At 37.3% G+C, this 18,301-nt stretch overlaps 1 protein-coding gene across 1 annotated transcript; it reads right to left on the reverse strand.

Annotated features, from left to right (window-relative positions):
• Positions 1 to 13,040, reverse strand: LOC134325929 (zinc finger protein 420-like; the record flags this gene model as incomplete). Its single annotated transcript, XM_063008132.1, has 2 exons — positions 1 to 989; positions 12,350 to 13,040. Coding segments are annotated over 2 exons (1,680 nt in total), but the record flags the coding sequence as incomplete, so codon positions are not given.
• Positions 13,041 to 18,301: the final 5,261 nt, after the last annotated feature.

The raw sequence follows: 18,301 nt of genomic DNA on the forward strand, positions 1-18,301 counted from the left end.
TTTTTCTATGTGAATACGCTGATGCCGTTTGAGATTCTTTTCATGAGCAAAACTCTTTCCACACTCTAAGCAGTGATACGGCTTTTCTCCAGTGTGAACACGCTGGTGTACTTTAAGGTCACTACTTTGAATAAAACTCTTTCCACACTCTGAGCAGTAATATGGTTTCTCTCCTGTGTGAATACGCTGGTGTACTTTAAGAGCATTACTGTAAGCAAAACTTTTTCCACACTCAGTGCAGTTATACGGTTTCTCTCCTGTGTGAATACGCTGGTGTTGTTGGAGTTTACTCTGTTGAGCAAAACTCTTCCCACACTCTGAGCAGTGATACGGCTTCTCTCCAGTGTGAATACGTCGGTGTATTTTAAGGGATTTACTTTCAGTAAAACTCTTCCCACACTCTGAGCAGTAATATGGTTTCTCTCCTGTGTGAATACGCTGGTGTACTTTAAGAGCATTACTGTTAGCAAAACTCTTCCCACACTCCAAGCAGTGATACGGTTTCTCTCCTGTGTGAATACGCTGGTGTTGTTGGAGTTTACTCTGTCGAGTAAAACCTTTTCCACACTCTGAGCAGTGATACGGCTTCTCTCCTGTGTGAACACGCTGGTGTACTTTAAGGTCACTACTTTGAGTAAAACTCTTTTCACACTCTGAACACTGATATGGCTTCTCTCCTGTGTGAATGTGCTGGTGTCTTCGGAGCGTACTCTGATGAGAAAAACTGTTTCCACACTCTGAGCAGTGATATGGCTTCTCTCCTGTATGAATGCGCTGGTGTTGTTTGAGATGACTCTGCATTGTAAAACTCTTCCCACACTCTGAGCAGTGATATGGCTTCTCTCCTGTGTGAATACGCCGGTGTTGTTGGAGATGACTCTGTGTAGTAAAACTCTTCCCACACTCTGAGCAGTGATATGGCTTCTCTCCTGTGTGAATGCGCTGGTGTCGTTGGAGATGACTCGGCGCAGTAAAGCTCTTCCCACACTCTGAGCAGTGATGAAAGTTCTTCATGTTTATGCTTTAATAAGACTGTAGAAACTGTTTCCTTGGAAAGCAACAGAAACAAAGAAACAAGTCAATTCATTAGAATTACTTTTACTACATTAATACCACAATAATATTAAACTCATCACCTAGTAATAAAAACATTAAATTCACTTCACGTCTAAGTGAGAATCTGAATTTAAAGAACATCAGGATAAAATACTTATAAATACTGCAGATAATAATAATTAAATAACTATAAATAACTTGATATAAATAAAGATATAAGAGATCTGACTTTCTCAACATCAGTCCTGCACCAAGCAAATCTAATCCAGTTCATGACAGGACTAATAATTAGCTCACAAGTGTAAATCTTTGGTGTGCTGGGAGTAAAAAAGGCTTCATAAATCACCACAATTATGAGCATAAAGCTATTTTAAACAGTCTGAATATATTAACCTGATAATATTAAATAACATAATAAAATATAAAGAACAACAAATGCAACATAAATGTAAAAGAAACAAACAAGAAAACCCTTTACCTTCCTGTTAGAATCCTGGCAGCCACTTTAGCAAAGCTGGTGTCTCCAGCAGGTCGTTTCTAATGAAGAACGTGCAGAAGATCCTTCTTACCAAGTGACTCAGCTACAAGTCTAGAGTTTAGTCCTAAAATAGAGCTGAGGACAAAGACCCAAGACCAGTTCAAAACTCTGCATTGGTCAATCATCAGCCAACCATTCACACCTTCTTGTGTGAAGTACTAGCTCATTATCTATGGAACGTGTGCAAATGAAGTAGATGGAGCCACAAAGCATGATGGGTGAAGTCAAACTACACCTATTTATCTCAGCAGAGAAGTTATTTACATTTAATCCTAAACACAAACAAGGAATTGAAAGGCTATTCTGTAAAGTGAAATGACATGAACTTAGATAAAGCTTTTATGATAAGAATCTAAGTCATGTAAAATGCTGTATGTATATTTGTGTGAATTAGTTTCTACTGTATATGAGGAACAATAAGAAAACTAGAAGAGGAAACACCCACCTATAGATTTATCTGTATTTATGGTGTAGAAATATGTGAACTGTTGGATTTACTGAAGCACTTTCTACATTCTGAGCAGTGATACGAGCTCACTGAGGAAACATATAGATTAATAAAGGGAAGGAAACAAAACCTGAAAATAAGAGCTTTACCTTCCGTTTGAATCCTGTTCAAACTGCCGAGAATGAGAGCAGTTCATAACTACAGGAACACAGACTGTACTTGTACTCGGTCTGTTTACCTCCAGCAGCAACTGGAACCAACGCCAAACAATTTAACTCTACACAGGGTTGCCAAGTCTAGCACAAATATTCACCTCTAAGTCTGTCTAAACCCGTCCTTCACATGCTAAAACTAGCAGACCTTGTTCATAGGTATGTGAGCGCAAATACTCATTAAAAACATTTTGTACAGTTTGCAATGAAAGCTTTTAGACAGCCATGACACATTTTGAAAGAAGCCCAATTTGGCGGGAAAATCACGAGAGTTGCCAGGTTCAGCCTAATGTCTGGTCTAAAATCAACCCTGAAGCTGAAACTAGCCCAGAATCCAGGGTGTCACAGATATTGGTGAAATGGCAAATGATCGATCAGTACTACTAGTGAATCTTTTATTAATAATAATAATATACTTTCATTTTACATTCCGATTGATACTTTTTTGTGATGTATTTCTTTACATTGGTATTACAGCTAGTAATATTTTATTAACTATCATTAAACTATTAGTCATTTTATAATCGTCATTTTACATCCGGCCCGCGAGACATTTTGACGGGAGCGCTATATCTTTAAATTACCGTAAGTTTTGATTTACGTGTGTGCGAGTGTTTCCAGCTTCACTGTAATGTGAACAGAAGGAGTTTTTAACAAGACATGAACCTCTGAAGTATTTATTAACTGAAGTCAGGTGTAATGCTGGTTAAGGATCAGAATTTAGGCTCTAAATTGCTGTTACGATACTAAACAGAAATATAAGAACATGAACAATGCAGAGCATCACAATTGAAGCTTCTCTAACTAAACTGCAAAAGCAACAAGGATTGTTTGTTTAAATAGTGAAATAATGTTGATGTTTCTCTGCCTACTTCTAATTTTCTGATTGTAACATCTAAACATTAACAGCTTATAAGAACTGTACAATTTACTGCTTTTAATATAGAGCGAGCAGTCGTAGCCTAGTAGTTAAGGTACTGGACTAGTAATTAGAAGGTCGCTGGTTCAAGCCAGGTTGCTGCTGTTGGACCCTTGAGCAAGACCCATAACCCTCGATTGCTCAGACTGTATACTGTAACTGTATTGTAAATCGCTTTGGATAAAGATATCTGCTAAATGCTGAAAATGTAAATAAAGAGATAAAATGAATATTGAGCAGAATTAAGTTCACCTTATTGGTCCGGCCCTCCACAACAGTCCCAGTTTCTTATGTGGCCCCTTGGAAAATTTAATTGCCCACCCCTGATTTAAACCCTATTTTTTTGGTACCCTTAAACTTTATAATAAAGGCCTTTTATATTGTCACATTTCTAGAATGTATTTGAAACCTATATGTTGTGTACTATTATTATTAAGTGGAATTGTTCTGTGGAAACAAGTAGATTCCTTTTAATAACAATAACAATTCATGTAATCAAGATTATTTAATTTAATAACAATCTAAATTAGCTTAGATTATGTTTTAGTTTACTTTAAATTTAAAGTAAAATCATAATGTCCAGTTATTACCAAACCTTTTATTTTAAAGCCTGAAATTCTATCCTAAATAGTTCCGCCAGATGCTTTTACCGTAATGTTTAGTATACGCACATCTTCACAAACAATGTGGGGGCTGATTTGACTGAGCATTTTGAAGTGGAGGCTTGACCGCAGTAGTAAATCACACAGTTCACAGACACACAAGTACACAGTAAATATTTCTACACCATAAATACAGATAAATCTATAGGTGGGTGTTTCCTCTTCTAGTTTTCTTATTGTTCCTCATATACAGTAGAAACTAATTCACACAAATATACATACAGCATTTTACATGACTTAGATTCTTATCATAAAAGCTTTATCTAAGTTCATGTCATTTCACTTTACAGAATAGCCTTTCAATTCCTTGTTTGTGTTTAGGATTAAATGTAAATAACTTCTCTGCTGAGATAAATAGGTGTAGTTTGACTTCACCCATCATGCTTTGTGGCTCCATCTACTTCATTTGCACACGTTCCATAGATAATGAGCTAGTACTTCACACAAGAAGGTGTGAATGGTTGGCTGATGATTGACCAATGCAGAGTTTTGAACTCGTCTTGGGTCTTTGTCCTCAGCTCTATTTAAGGACTAAACTCTAGACCTGTAGCTGAGTCACTTGGTAAGAAGGTTCTTCTGCACGTTCTTCATTAGAAACGACCTGCTGGAGACACCAGCTTTGTTAAAGTGGCTGCCAGGATTCTAACAGGAAGGTAAAGGGTTTTCTTGTTTGTTTCTTTTACATTTATGTTGCATTTGTTGTTCTTTATATTTTATTATGTTATTTAATATTATCAGGTTAATATATTCAGACTGTTTAAAATAGCTTTATGCTCATAATTGTGGTGTTTTATGAAGCCTTTTTTACTCCCAGCACACCAAAGATTTACACTTGTGAGCTAATTATTAGTCCTGTCATGAACTGGATTAGATTTGCTTGGTGCAGGACTGATGATGAGAAAGTCAGATCTCTTATATCTTTATTTATATCAAGTTATTTATAGTTATTTAATTATTAATATCTGCAGTATTTATAAGTATTTTATCCTGATGTTCTTTAAATTCAGATTCTCACTTAGACGTGAAGTGAATTTAATGTTTTTATTACTAGATGATGAGTTTAATATTATTGTGGTATTAATGTAGTAAAAGTAATTCTAATTAATCGACTTGTTTCTTTGTTTCTGTTGCTTTCCAAGGAAACAGTTTCTACAGTCTTTTCAAAGCATAAACATGAAGAACTTTCATCACTGCTCAGAGTGTGGGAAGAGTTTTACTACACAGAGTAATCTCAAACAACACCAGCGCATTCACACAGGAGAGAAGCCATATCACTGCTCAGTGTGGGAAGAGTTTTACTCAACAGGGTAACCTTCAAAAACACCAGCGTATTCACACAGGAGAGAAGCCATATCACTGCCCTGAGTGTGGAAAGAGTTTTACTCAAAGTAGTGCCCTTAAAGTACACCAGCGTATTCACACAGGAGAGAAACCGTATCACTGCTCAGAGTGTGGAAAGAGTTTTGCTCAACAGGTGAACCTCCAAAATCACCAGCGTATTCACACAGGAGAGAAACCGTATTACTGTTCAGTGTGTGGAAAGATTTTTACTCAAGAAAATAATCTCAAACAGCATCAGCGAATTCACATAGAGAAACTACATCACTGTTAAGAGTGTGGGAAGTATTTTATTGCACATTATGTTCTCCAACAACAGCAGCACATTCACACAGGAGAGAGGTCACATTACTGTTCACTGTCTGAAAATAACTTTAGTGAAAGGAATATCCTTTAAGTACACCACACCAGCGCATTCACATAAGAGGATGACCCATATTGCTGCTTATAGTGCGGATGAAGTTTTAATGGAAGCAGCATTTTTAATAGACACCAGTACGGTCACACAGAAGTTACGTTTTTGTGACTGAAGTCGTCTTGAAAAACACCAGCGCATTCAGAGGAGAAAATAAAATGATACTCCACTACTGCATTTACAGAAAAGCTATGTGTACTTTCTTTTTCTACTAATATCCACTAGAACTGTTCTACTTCAAATGTACATGATGGTATGAATATGATTATTAATCATCAAATGTAATGTGGTGTAATGTACCAACCTCAGATCTGAATCTATTTTTGTTCTTTATTCAAGTTTAATCTACTTTAATAAACACAGAACAACTTTTACTTTCAAGTGGAAGAATTTTACCCTGGTCTTTATGGTGTTTGCATAAATTCTTCATATTATGAATGCTAAGTTTTTATAAATGAATAGCCTCTTACTTTAACACTTCTAGGTCTACACTCCAAAATTCTAGTCTTTAGATGATTTCCACTTAGCAAATAATGAACCGTCCTCCACCAGAATGTACATGAGAAGGTGTGAATGGAGGGCTGTGGACTGAACAGTGTTGCATTGTTCTATCATCATGAGTCTTTGTTCTTTGTGTTTATCTATAGACCAAATTAGTGGTAGCTAAACTCCTTTATTAAAAGAAATACTCATAGTTACGTTTAATTATCCCACCATCTTCTAGTGCATAAAACTCAGTTCATCTAAATCCTAATACAGACTGCACTGACATGTTTTAAAATTACATTTAAAAATAAATAAATACTATTGTGGTAGTTCAGGTGTTTTCTTATATTGGTCTGACCAAGACCAATTGAGAGGTCGGGAGACAAGTGTTTCTTTATTGATGAATAAATGTATTTGTAAAACTGTCAATTACATCCTCTGTGTGATGAGAGTTTGGTTTTGAATCCGATGTCAGCAAATGTGTCCACGGTTGTAAACTCAATGTATTTGTATGTAGACTTGAGCTGGAGTGACAATAGAAGATAGATGTAAAGGACTGGGTGGGTAATAATTCAAATGTTAAATGTAATAAGAGCAACCAATACCGCTACTAGGTCCCACTGTCACTCTGTTAATCACAGTGCTGCTGGTGAAGAAAACTTAAACCTGAACTCTGAGCTGACTTATCTCGTCGTGTCCTAGCCAGAGTTTTCGGTTCCACAAAAGCCGTTCAGTGTTAGATTACTCAACTCTGAGTAGGTTGAACCCAGCAGAAGCGCGTTTACGGTTACCTATAAACAGGCATTCTCAATGGAGTGGCGATAAATGGATTCACCATGGATGTGAATGAAAGAAAAAGTAGTCCGTCATATTTTACACCAATAGAACTGTTCATTTTAATGTTTGCGTGTAATACAGCAGCGTCTATAAAAAAAAGACATTTTAAACGTTTTTTTTTTCTTTCGTTTACTTAATCTAGGTGTAATCCAAGTGGAATTAGATGCTCATAGCAGCAGATAAAAATGAAATACAAAAACTGTCTATTCATGTTCATTACATGTAATTATTTTCATTACATGTAAATCATTAGTTTGTAGTGCATAAACTGTGGAATATTAAGAACTGCATTGGTACAGTCTGAACACTTTTTATTGGCATCTCTGCAGTGATTGGTGGTTTTGAACCTCCTGCAATTGTTAGTGATCTAAATGTCCCTATAGACCCTAATAAATATAAATAATGTTCTTTTTTTTTTTTAAATACTGTTGAAGGACGATAAAGAAACCATCTCCTCTGCCTCAGAGTGGGATGATACTGGGAGGCCTACAGAGGAACAGTACATGTTGAACATAGAGCATGGCATTTTATTTTATCTACCATGGTAATGTGTGTGACTGTCCTCTAACAGATCGTGATGGGCAGTTCCGAATCATATGAGGGACCATTCACCTCCAAAACTCATCTGAAATATTTAGAAGCTTGTTTTTAGCTATGTTTGATCAGGGCCAGTGATAGCTTAGTGGTTAAGGTACTGGACTAGTAAACACAAGGTTGCCGGTTCAAGCCCCACCACCACCAAGTTGCCACTGTTGGGTCCCTAAGCAAGGCCTTAACCCTCAGTTGCTCATTGTGTAAGTCGCTTTGGATAAAAGCGTCTGGTAAATGTAAATCATCATAACATGCTATTTTTGTCTCTTTCTTTCAAGTTGGGTGTAAATAAGATGGACTATACAAGGTCCATCTGGAGAAACAAACTGCAAAGTGTGATCCTCAGGTGGAGCATATAAAACAAGGCTAGAAATTCAGTTGCTTGAATTTAAGATGGGTGTCGGTGCTAAGGGTGTATAAATATGAATGTTCTTACTAAAGAATAAGGACAAGAAATGAACTAGTTGTATTGTTTTATTTTCAGTGATCATGCACAGAGCCTGGCCATTTGGCTTCAATATTTGTAATGTGGGTAGCATCACATAAGATCTTAATGAAAGCATCTCCATAAGATGGAGAACAGTAGGTTGCAGAACATGTATTAAATGTTACATTGTTGTATTTGACATTTAGATAATGGTCACTACTTGTATGTGGAGGGATATTCTGTCTGCTGTTCAAATAATAAAAGACAACATTTTAATAAAATAAAATCCACATCTGTCAGCTACCCACCCACACACAGCTGTAACATACAGTATATACATATGATAATATGTGTAAAAAATAATACTTGAATAGACCCATAACAGGGCAGTTACAACATTCATTGATATGTAGTAAAATCATTCTTTAACATCATTTTGCAAAGACTTTTTTTGTACAGATAGGGTTTCCAATCATTAATGTGGCTGTAAAAATACTGCTACCAGTAATATGTATTTATATATAGGCCATGTTTTAAGTAACAATCATGTTTGGGGTTAATTACTACAATCAATTTAAACCACAAATTATTTTAGCTTACTAAACTGTGTGTGTGTTAAACAGAGGCGATTTAACCTGCCTGTGGGCCCAGGGGCTATGGCTGGTTGTGGGCCCCCACATATAGTTTATATTTTTACAAAATCAGTACACAACGCAAGAGAACAGAGTTCCTTCTGAACTGATATAGCCATGTTAACCAAACCATAGTAAGGACAGAAAACAAAGCGATAGCACACAGACAACAATCAACAGCTCAAAACATTAAATGCAGATTCAATAAAATAATATTGATGTAAATATTAAATCAGGGAGAGTATCCAGGTCTACAGTCTGATGACTGAACAGTGCCGTTCTAACATGAAAAATAGAAAACATCTGAGCCTATACCTTTAGAAGTCTTTTCTTCTACTTTTCTGGAATGAAAGGTTTCTATTAATGTCCTTGAAATCCAAATTTCTCAAAATGTCACTCTCAATAGACATCAGAGTCAAGTGGCTCACTCTTTCTTGGTGCATAGCAGATCACAGTTTATTTTTAACTATTGAAAGTTTGGAAAAAGACCGCTCCCCGCTAGCATTTGTGACTGGCGGAGTGGAGTATAGGCGTAGCACAATGTCGACATTAGGGAAAACAAAATGAAGTTTCCTTTGCCTTATGAGTTTGAGGAGTTCAGTTGCAGGAAGGTTAATCCCCTCCATTCAGACAAACTCTCTAAACTGAGTGGCTTCTTCCACAAACTCTTCCTCCAGGTCCACATGATATTTATTTTGCAGATATAATGCAGACGAGCGTAATTCTTCCGGGGGAAATAGAAGTCAATGTGTTCAAAAAACCAAAGTTTCCCTGAATATTTTGGTATGCACGACATCTTCTGTCCAACTCTGACACTAGTCTGTCAATCAAAACAGTGAATACAGCAGTGAAAAAACCTTGTGCGGCCTGACAACTGACTTTCTGGTTGAGATGACTCGTCCGGCTGTTTTTTTCTTTTCCTCACTCGTTGTGTATCTGCTTTGTAAACATCTGATACTGTCGGAGACATACTTTTTGCTGCCATCTCAGTTATCAAACTGGCTGCGGAGGCTAGACACGTAGTCTCTTAGCAAACACACCAAGCTCACGGCATTGCATAGATCAAGTTCAGCTGCTTGAAGTGTAGTGCTTACCCTGTGAAATCGCAAAAGTATTGAATTCCACAGGTTACAAAGGAATGCAATTTCAAGTTTGCCCATTTTCTTCAGTAGTGCCCTGGTCTCGTTCCGTGTAGTTAAATGCTGGTTCTCATCATCAGCTAAACTCCCTAGCATCTGCTGAATATTGCTATAGTTTTGACAGAGGGCTTTGGTTGCATTTGAGTGCGCCGACCATCTTGTGTCAGAAAGTGTTCTGGACAAAACTAAAAAACTCTTCTGTCTCCTGGCAGCAGTTAACACTATTTGCTCCCACCAAATTAAGACTGTGAGCTGCGCATGGTATCCAATCAGCCAAAGGGTTAATCTCTTTTATGCGTCACTGCAGACCTTTATATGTGCTTGACATATTGCTGGCGTTATCGTAACACTGACCTCTGCAGTTGTTAATATCAATGCCCATCTCCTGTAAAGTACTTACGACTGCATTACACAGTTCTTCTCCAGTATGGCTAATAATAGGCAAAAATTTCAAGAAACGCTCTTCAATGCAGCCCTCTGGAGAAACGTACCTCAGTATAAATGTAAGCTGGTCTACCCGTGTTACATCTGGCGTGGAGTCGACACTAATTGAGAAGAACTTTGACATTTTCACACGACTTATGATTTCACAGAGCACTTTTTGTCCCATTAGCTGTATAAATTCCTCACACACTGTTCCAGAGAGGTAGGAGGTTATTCCTTTTCCAGCATTTCCATATTTGTCAACGTGTGCTTTCAAAAAAGGATCGAACTGGCTAATTAACTCAAGAATACCCAAGTAATTTCCATTATCAAGCTGCCCAAACCTATGAGTGTGCCCTCTCAATGTCAGTCCACGTTCTGCAAGAAACTAAATTACTGCAACAACCCTCTGCAAAACCTGAGTCCAATACTCGCACTCATCCTCATACTGTTTTTTGAGCTGGGCATTAATAGTTCTACGATCTGCGGTCTGGTTGATGTAGGCAAGCATAGCTTTCCTGTGCATTTCATAGCCCTCGTGCTCAGATATGCATACATTTGCATGCTTCCAGTCACTGTAACCTTGACAAAATGGGCTTGAACGTCCAGTCGTTTCCCCTAAAATCTTGCATGCAGAACAAAAAACCCTCCATTGAGAGGGAGAGTAACACAGCCACTCTCTGGGTTGACATTCACCATTGCTTAAGCTCAGTCATGAACTTTAAGAAATATATAGTTTAGATAGTTCACACATATAAGAACCCACAAAACCTCTTAGATGTGTATTATTCAAGTCCGTTTCAGCTGCTTGAATGGAGGTTAGTGTAGAATTATGTACAAAGATTTAAAGAAAATACAGGAGAACTGGCCGGTTAGCTCAGTTGGTTAGAGTGTGGTGCTAATAACGCTAAGGTCCCGGGTTTGATCCCTGTATGGGCCACACCTACTTTTGGACTTAAACTAACAAACAAGTGATCCTTCTCTAACTAGCAGGTCCTATTGACCTGGGCTTCAAACGTTGTGAGATCTTTTTTAATGCCCCTCTCATTCAAGTCAGAAACATGCCGTTATTTCAGTCTGCCAAACTTGACCCTTCTGACCCTTCTGTAAATGGTTTAATGTGCACACTGCTGCTACTGGCTTGTTTTTTCATTTCTACAATGTAAGTTCAGACCTTCAGAATCATGTTATTTGAGGTCTGTGTTTTGTTCATTCATATGAATGCTGTGTACTTTGGTCAGTGGAAGTAGTTTTATAGCTTTATAAAAACATTTTACTTACTATTTCCATTCTTGCAGGAGTGTGGGTTTACCTTCCACTTTAATAGTGAGGCGTGTCCAGACCTGCTACACAAACTGTCATTTCTGTCCCTGTTAAAAACTTAAGCTTAGTCAAATAAAGACACATTTAAAATCTTCATCTTTTATTACAGGTTTAAAGCTGCATAAAACAAATGTTTGTACAAATAATATAAAACCAAAATAAACGTTTCACTTATTTTAATTTATTTTTATTTCTAGCACCACTAGATGGCGACGATGTCTGTACAACATTTTGAGCTTCACTTACAAAAACACCACAACAAATCATCTGGATTTAACCTTTTCTTCACCAGGATTTATATGAACTGGGTTTTATGCACTAGAAGATGGTGGGATAATTAAATGTAAATATTAGAATTTCTTTTAACAAAGGAGTTTAGCTACCACTAATTTGGTCTATAGATAAACACAAAGAACAAAGACTCATGATGATAGAACAATGCAACACTGTTCAGTCCACAGCCCTCCATTCACACCTTCTCATGTACATTCTGGTGGAGGACGGTTCATTATCTGCTAAGTGGAAATCATCTAAAGACTAGAATGTTGGAGTGTAGACCTAGAAGTGTTAAAGTAAGAGGCTATTCATTTTTGAAAACTTCAAAAACACTGTAAAGACCAGGGTAAAATTCTTCCACTTGAAAGTAAAAGTTGTTCTGTGTTTATTAAAGTAGATTAAATTGAATAATGAATAAAAACAGATTCAGATCTGAGGTTGGTACATTACACCACATTACATTTGATGATTAATGATCATATTCACACCATCATGTACATTTGATAATTGAAGTAGAACAGTCGAGAACATAATGTGCAATAAAATACTTCCCACACTCTTAACAATGATGTAGTTTTTCTATGTGAATACGCTGATGCCGTTTGAGATTATTTTCATGGGTAAAACTCTTTCCACACACAGTGCAGGTATACGGTTTCTGTCCTGTGTGAATATGCTGGTGTTTTTGAAGGGTACTATGTTCAGCAAAACTGTTTCCACACACTGAGCAGTGATACGGTTTCTCTCCTGTGTGAATACGCTGATGTTTTTGAAGGTAACCCTGTTGAGCAAAACTTTTTCCACACTCTGAGCAGTAATATGGCTTCTCTCCAGTGTGAACACACTGGTGTACTTTAAGAGCATTACTGTAAGAAAAACTCTTCCCACACTCTGAGCAGTGATGCGGCTTCTCTCCAGTGTGAATACGCTGGTGTACTTTAAGAGCATTACTGTAAGAAAAACTCTTCCCACACTCTGAGCAGTGATACGGTTTCTCTCCTGTGTGAACACGCTGGTGTAATTTAAGGTTACTGCTTTGAGTAAAACTCTTTTCACACTCTGAACACTGATACGGTTTCTCTCCTGTGTGAATGTGCTGGTGTCTTTGGAGCGTACTCTGACGAGAAAAACTGCTTCCACACTCTGAGCAGTGATAAGGCTTCTCTCCTGTGTGAATGTGCTGGTGTCTTTGGAGCGTACTCTGATGAGAAAAACTGCTTCCACACTCTGAGCAGTGATATGGTTTCTCTCCTGTATGAATGCGCTGGTGTCGTTGGAGATGACTCTGCGTAATAAAATTCTTCCCACACTCTGAGCAGTGATGAAAGTTCTTCATGTTTATGCTTTGATAAGACTGTAGAAACTGTTTCCTTGGAAAGCAACAGAAACAAAGAAACAAGTCGATTAATTAGAATTACTTTTACTACATTAATACCACAATAATATTAAACTCATCACCTAGTAATAAAAACATTAAATTCACTTCACGTCTAAGTGAGAATCTGAATTCAAAGAACATCAGGATAAAATACTTATAAATACTGCAGATATTAATAAGTAAATAACTATAAATAACTTGATATAAATAAAGATATAAGAGATCTGACTTTCTCAACATCAGTCCTGCACCAAGCAAATCTAATCCAGTTCATGACAGGACTAATAATTAGCTCACAAGTGTAAATCTTTGGTGTGCTGGGAGTAAAAAAGGCTTCATAAATCACCACAATTATGAGCATAAAGCTATTTTAAACAGTCTGAATATATTAACCTGATAATATTAAATAACATAATAAAATAAAAAGAACAACAAATGCAACATAAATGTAAAAGAAACAAACAAGAAAACCCTTTACCTTCCTGTTAGAATCCTGGCAGCCACTTTAACAAAGCTGGTGTCTCCAGCAGGTCGTTTCTAATGAAGAACGTGCAGAAGATCCTTCTTACCAAGTGACTCAGCTACAAGTCTAGAGTTTAGTCCTTAAATAGAGCTGAGGACAAAGACCCAAGACCAGTTCAAAACTCTGCATTGGTCAATCATCAGCCAACCATTCACACCTTCTTGTGTGAAGTACTAGCTCATTATCTATGGAACGTGTGCAAATGAACTAGATGGAGCCACAATGCATGATGGGTGAAGTTAAACTACACCTACAGTGGGTACGGAAAGTATTCAGACCCCTTTAAATTTTTCACTCTTTGTTTCATTGCAGCCAATTGGTAAGATCAAAAAAGTTCTTTTTTTTGCTCATTAATGTACACTCTGCACCCCATCTTGACAGAAAAAAACAGAAATGTAGATATTTTTGCTAATTTATTAAACAAGAAAAACTGAAATATCACATGGTCATAAGTATTCAGACCCTTTGCTGTGACACTCATATTTAACTCACATGCTGTCCATTTCCTTCTGATCCTCCTTGAGATGGTTCTACTCCCTCATTGGAGTCCAGCTGTGTTTAATTAAACTGATTGGACTTGATTAGAAAAGGCACACACCTGTCTATATAAGACCACACAGCTCACAGAGCACATGAGAATCATGAGGTCTAAGGAACTGCCCAAGGAGCTCAGAGACAGAATTGTGGCAAGGCACAGATCTGGCCAAGGTTACAAAAGAATTTCTGCAGCACTCAAGGTTCCTAAGAGCACAGTGGCCTCCATAATCCTTAAATGGAAGAAGTTTGGGACGACCACAACTCTTCCTCGACCTGGCCGTCCAGCCAAACTAAGCAATCGTGGGAGAAGAGCCTTGGTGAGAGAGGTAAAGAAGAACCCCAAGATCACTGTGGCTGAGCTCCAGAGATGCAGTAGGGAGATGGGAGAAAGTTCCACAAAGTCAACTATCACTGCAGCCCTCCACCAGTCAGGGCTTTATGGCAGAGTGTGCAAGACATATGAAAGCCCGCATACAGTTTGCAAAAGAACACATGAAGGACTCCCAGACTATGAGAAAGAAGATTCTATGGTCTGATGAGATGAAGATTGAACTTTTTGGTGTTAATTCTAAGTGGTATGTGTGGAGAAAACCAGGCACTGCTCATCACCTGCCAAATACAATCCCAACAGTGAAACATGGTGGTGGCAGCATCATGCTATGGGGGTGTTTTTCAGTTGCAGGGACAGGACGACTGGTTGCAATTGAAGGAAAGATGAATGCGGCCAAGTACAGAGATACCCTGGAGGAAAACCTCTTCCAGAGTGCTCTGGACCTCAGACTGGGCCAAAGGTTTACCTTCCAACAAGACAATGACCCTAAGCACACAGCTAAAATAACAAAGCAGTGGCTTCAGAACAACTCTGTGACCATTCTTGACTGGCCCAGCCAGAGCCCTGACCTAAACCCAATTGAGCATCTATGGCGAGACTTGAAAATGGCTGTCCACCAACGTTCACCATCCAACCTGAGGGAACTGGAGAGGATCTGCAAGGAAGAATGGCAGAGGATCCCCAAATCCAGGTGTGAAAAACTTGTTGCATCATTCCCAAGAAGACTCATGCCTGTACTAGCTCAAAAGGGTGCCTCTACTCAATACTGAGCAAAGGGTCTGAATACTTATGACCATGTGATATTTCAGTTTTTCTTGTTTAATAAATTAGCAAAAATATCTACATTTCTGTTTTTTTTCTGTCAAGATGGGGTGCAGAGTGTACATTAATGAGCAAAAAAAAAAAAACTTTTCTGATCTTACCAATTGGCTGCAATGAAACAAAGAGTGAAAAATTTAAAGGGGTCTGAATACTTTCCGTACCCACTGTATATATATCAGCAGAGAAGTTATTTACATTTAATCCTAAACACAAACAAGGAATTGAAAGGCTATTCTGTAAAGTGAAATGACATGAACTTAGATAAAGCTTTTATGATAAGAATCTAAGTCATGATAAATGCTGTATGTATATTTGTGTGAATTAGTTTCTACTGTATATGAGGAACAATAAGAAAACTAGAAGAGGAAACACCCACCTATAGATTTATCTGTATTTATGGTGTAGAAATATTTACTGTGCACTTGTGTGTCTGTGAACTGTTTGATTTACTACTGTGGTCAAGCCTCCACTTCAAAATGCTCAGTCAAATCAGCCCCCACATTGTTTGTGAAGATGTGCGTATACTAAACATTACGGTAAAAGCATCTGGCGGAACTATTTAGGATAGAATTTCAGGGTTTAAAATAAAAGGTTTGGTAATAACTGGACATTATGATTTTACTTTAAATTTAAAGTCAACTAAAACATAATCTAAGCTCATTTCCGTTTTAATTTAGATTGTTATTAAATGGAATAATCTTGATTACATGAATTGTTATTGTTATTAAAAGGAATTCTCTTGTTTCCACAGAACAATTCCACTTTATAATGATAGTACACCACCTGTAATTTACACTTAGTTAATATCAAGACATTCTGACATTCTAAATACATTTTAGAAATGTGACAATATAAAAGGCCTTTATTATAAAGTTTAACGGTACCAAAAAACAGGGTTTAGATGCACATACAATTTTTAGCATATAGTCCATGTGATTTGTACCGTAAAATAGGGTTTAAATCAGGGGTGGGCAATGAAATTTTCCAAGGGGCCACATAAGAAACTGGGACTGTTGTGGAGGGCCGGACCAATAAGCTGAACTTAATTCTGCTCAATATTCATTTTGTCTCTTTATTTACATTTTCAGCATTTAGCAGATATCTTTATCCAAAGCGATTTACAATACAGTTACAGTATACAGTCTGAGCAATTGAGGGTTATGGGTCTTGCTCAAGGGTCCAACAGCAGCAACCTGGCAGTGGTGGGGCTTGAACCAGCAACCTTCTAATTACTAGTCCAGTACCTTAAACTACAGTTACTTTTTTTTTCTTCTTCAACATTTATTTTCCATCATTAAGTGGAACTGGAAATTTGAATAAGATCCACATTGATCTGTGAAAAATAGTTTTTGTTTTCATTCCAGAATTACAGACCAGTGTCAGGAGGCAGGAGATCAGCAGTCAATTATGGCAGGACAAAACATTTTATAATAAATAAAAATACTCGAAATAAAATATTGAAAAATGTGTTTTGGTGTACATTTGTTTTTTTCTGTTAATGTTTTAATTGTACTCTATTATAATTATTACTTATAATTATAATAAAGTATATATATATATTTTACAGAGTATTTTCATAGCTACAAGAAGCAAGAACAGTTGTAGTAGTCCCAGTGACCATTAAAGGTTACATATGGCTGGGGAAAGCCTTTTAAAAATCAACTACAGGCCTTATCTGGGCCATATTTGGCCGGATAATGGCTGTTCTGGCTAGCAGGTGGTTAAGTGCTGGCATATTGCTGGCAGTCATGGCTGGGATCCGGGCAGCCGTATACGAGCCACAATCTAACCGTCATTCATTTTGACACCGGGCCAGATCCGGCTGCCGGATGTGGGCCGACACAAAAAGTTCCGGCATGCCGGATATTTATATCATACATTTTTGCTAGCTGGGTACCCACCCAGTTCTTTACATCTATCTCCTATTGTCACTTCAGCTCAAGCCTACATACAAATACATTGTGAGTTTAGACATCCCATTTAACAACCGTGGACACATTTGCTGACATTGGATTCAAAACCAAACTCTCATCACACAGAGGACTCGGATGGAATTTACAGTTTAACAAATACATTTATTCATCAATAAAGAAACACTTGTCTCCCGACCCCTCAGTTTGTCTTGGTCAATTGGTCACATTCATGATAAGAAAACACCTGAACTACACAGTAGTATTTATTTATTTTTAAATGTAATTGTAAAACATGTCAGTGCAGTCTGTATTAGGATTTATATGAACTGGGTTTTATGCACTAGAAGATGGTGGGATAATTAAATGTAAATATGAGTATTTCTTTTAATAAAGGAGTTTAGCTACCACTAATTTGGTCTATAGATAAACACAAAGAACAAAGACTCATGATGATAGAACAATGCAACACTGTTCAGTCCACAGCCCTCCATTCACACCTTCTCATGTACATTCTGGTTGAGGACGGTTCATTATTTGCTAAGTGGAAATCATCTAAACACTAGAATTTTGGAGTGTAGACCTAGAAGTGTTAAAGTAAGAAGCTATTCATTTATGAAAACTTAGCATTTATAATATGAAGAATTTATGCAAACACCATAAAGACCAGGGTAAAATTCCTCCACTTGAAAGTAAAAGTTGTTCTGTGTTTATTAAAGTAGATTAAACTTAAATAAAGAACAAAAACAGATTCAGATCTGAGGTTGGTACATTACACCACATTACATTTGATGATTAATGATCATATTCATACCATCATGTACATTTGATAATTGAAGTAGAACAGTTCTAGTGGATATTAGTAGAAAAAGAAAGTACACATAGCTTTTTCTGTACATGCAGTAGTGAAGTATCATTTTATTTTCTCCTCTGAATGCGCTGGTTTTTTTCAAGACGACTCCAGTCACAAAAAATATAAAAAATGCTGCTTCCAGTAAAACTTTATCTGCACTATAAGCAGCAATATGGGTCATCCTCTTATGTAAATGCGCTGGTGTGGTGTACGTAAAGGATATTC

Source organism: Trichomycterus rosablanca, chromosome 14 (genome assembly GCF_030014385.1).
Source record: "Trichomycterus rosablanca isolate fTriRos1 chromosome 14, fTriRos1.hap1, whole genome shotgun sequence".
Classification (NCBI taxonomy): Eukaryota; Metazoa; Chordata; class Actinopteri; order Siluriformes; family Trichomycteridae; genus Trichomycterus; species Trichomycterus rosablanca.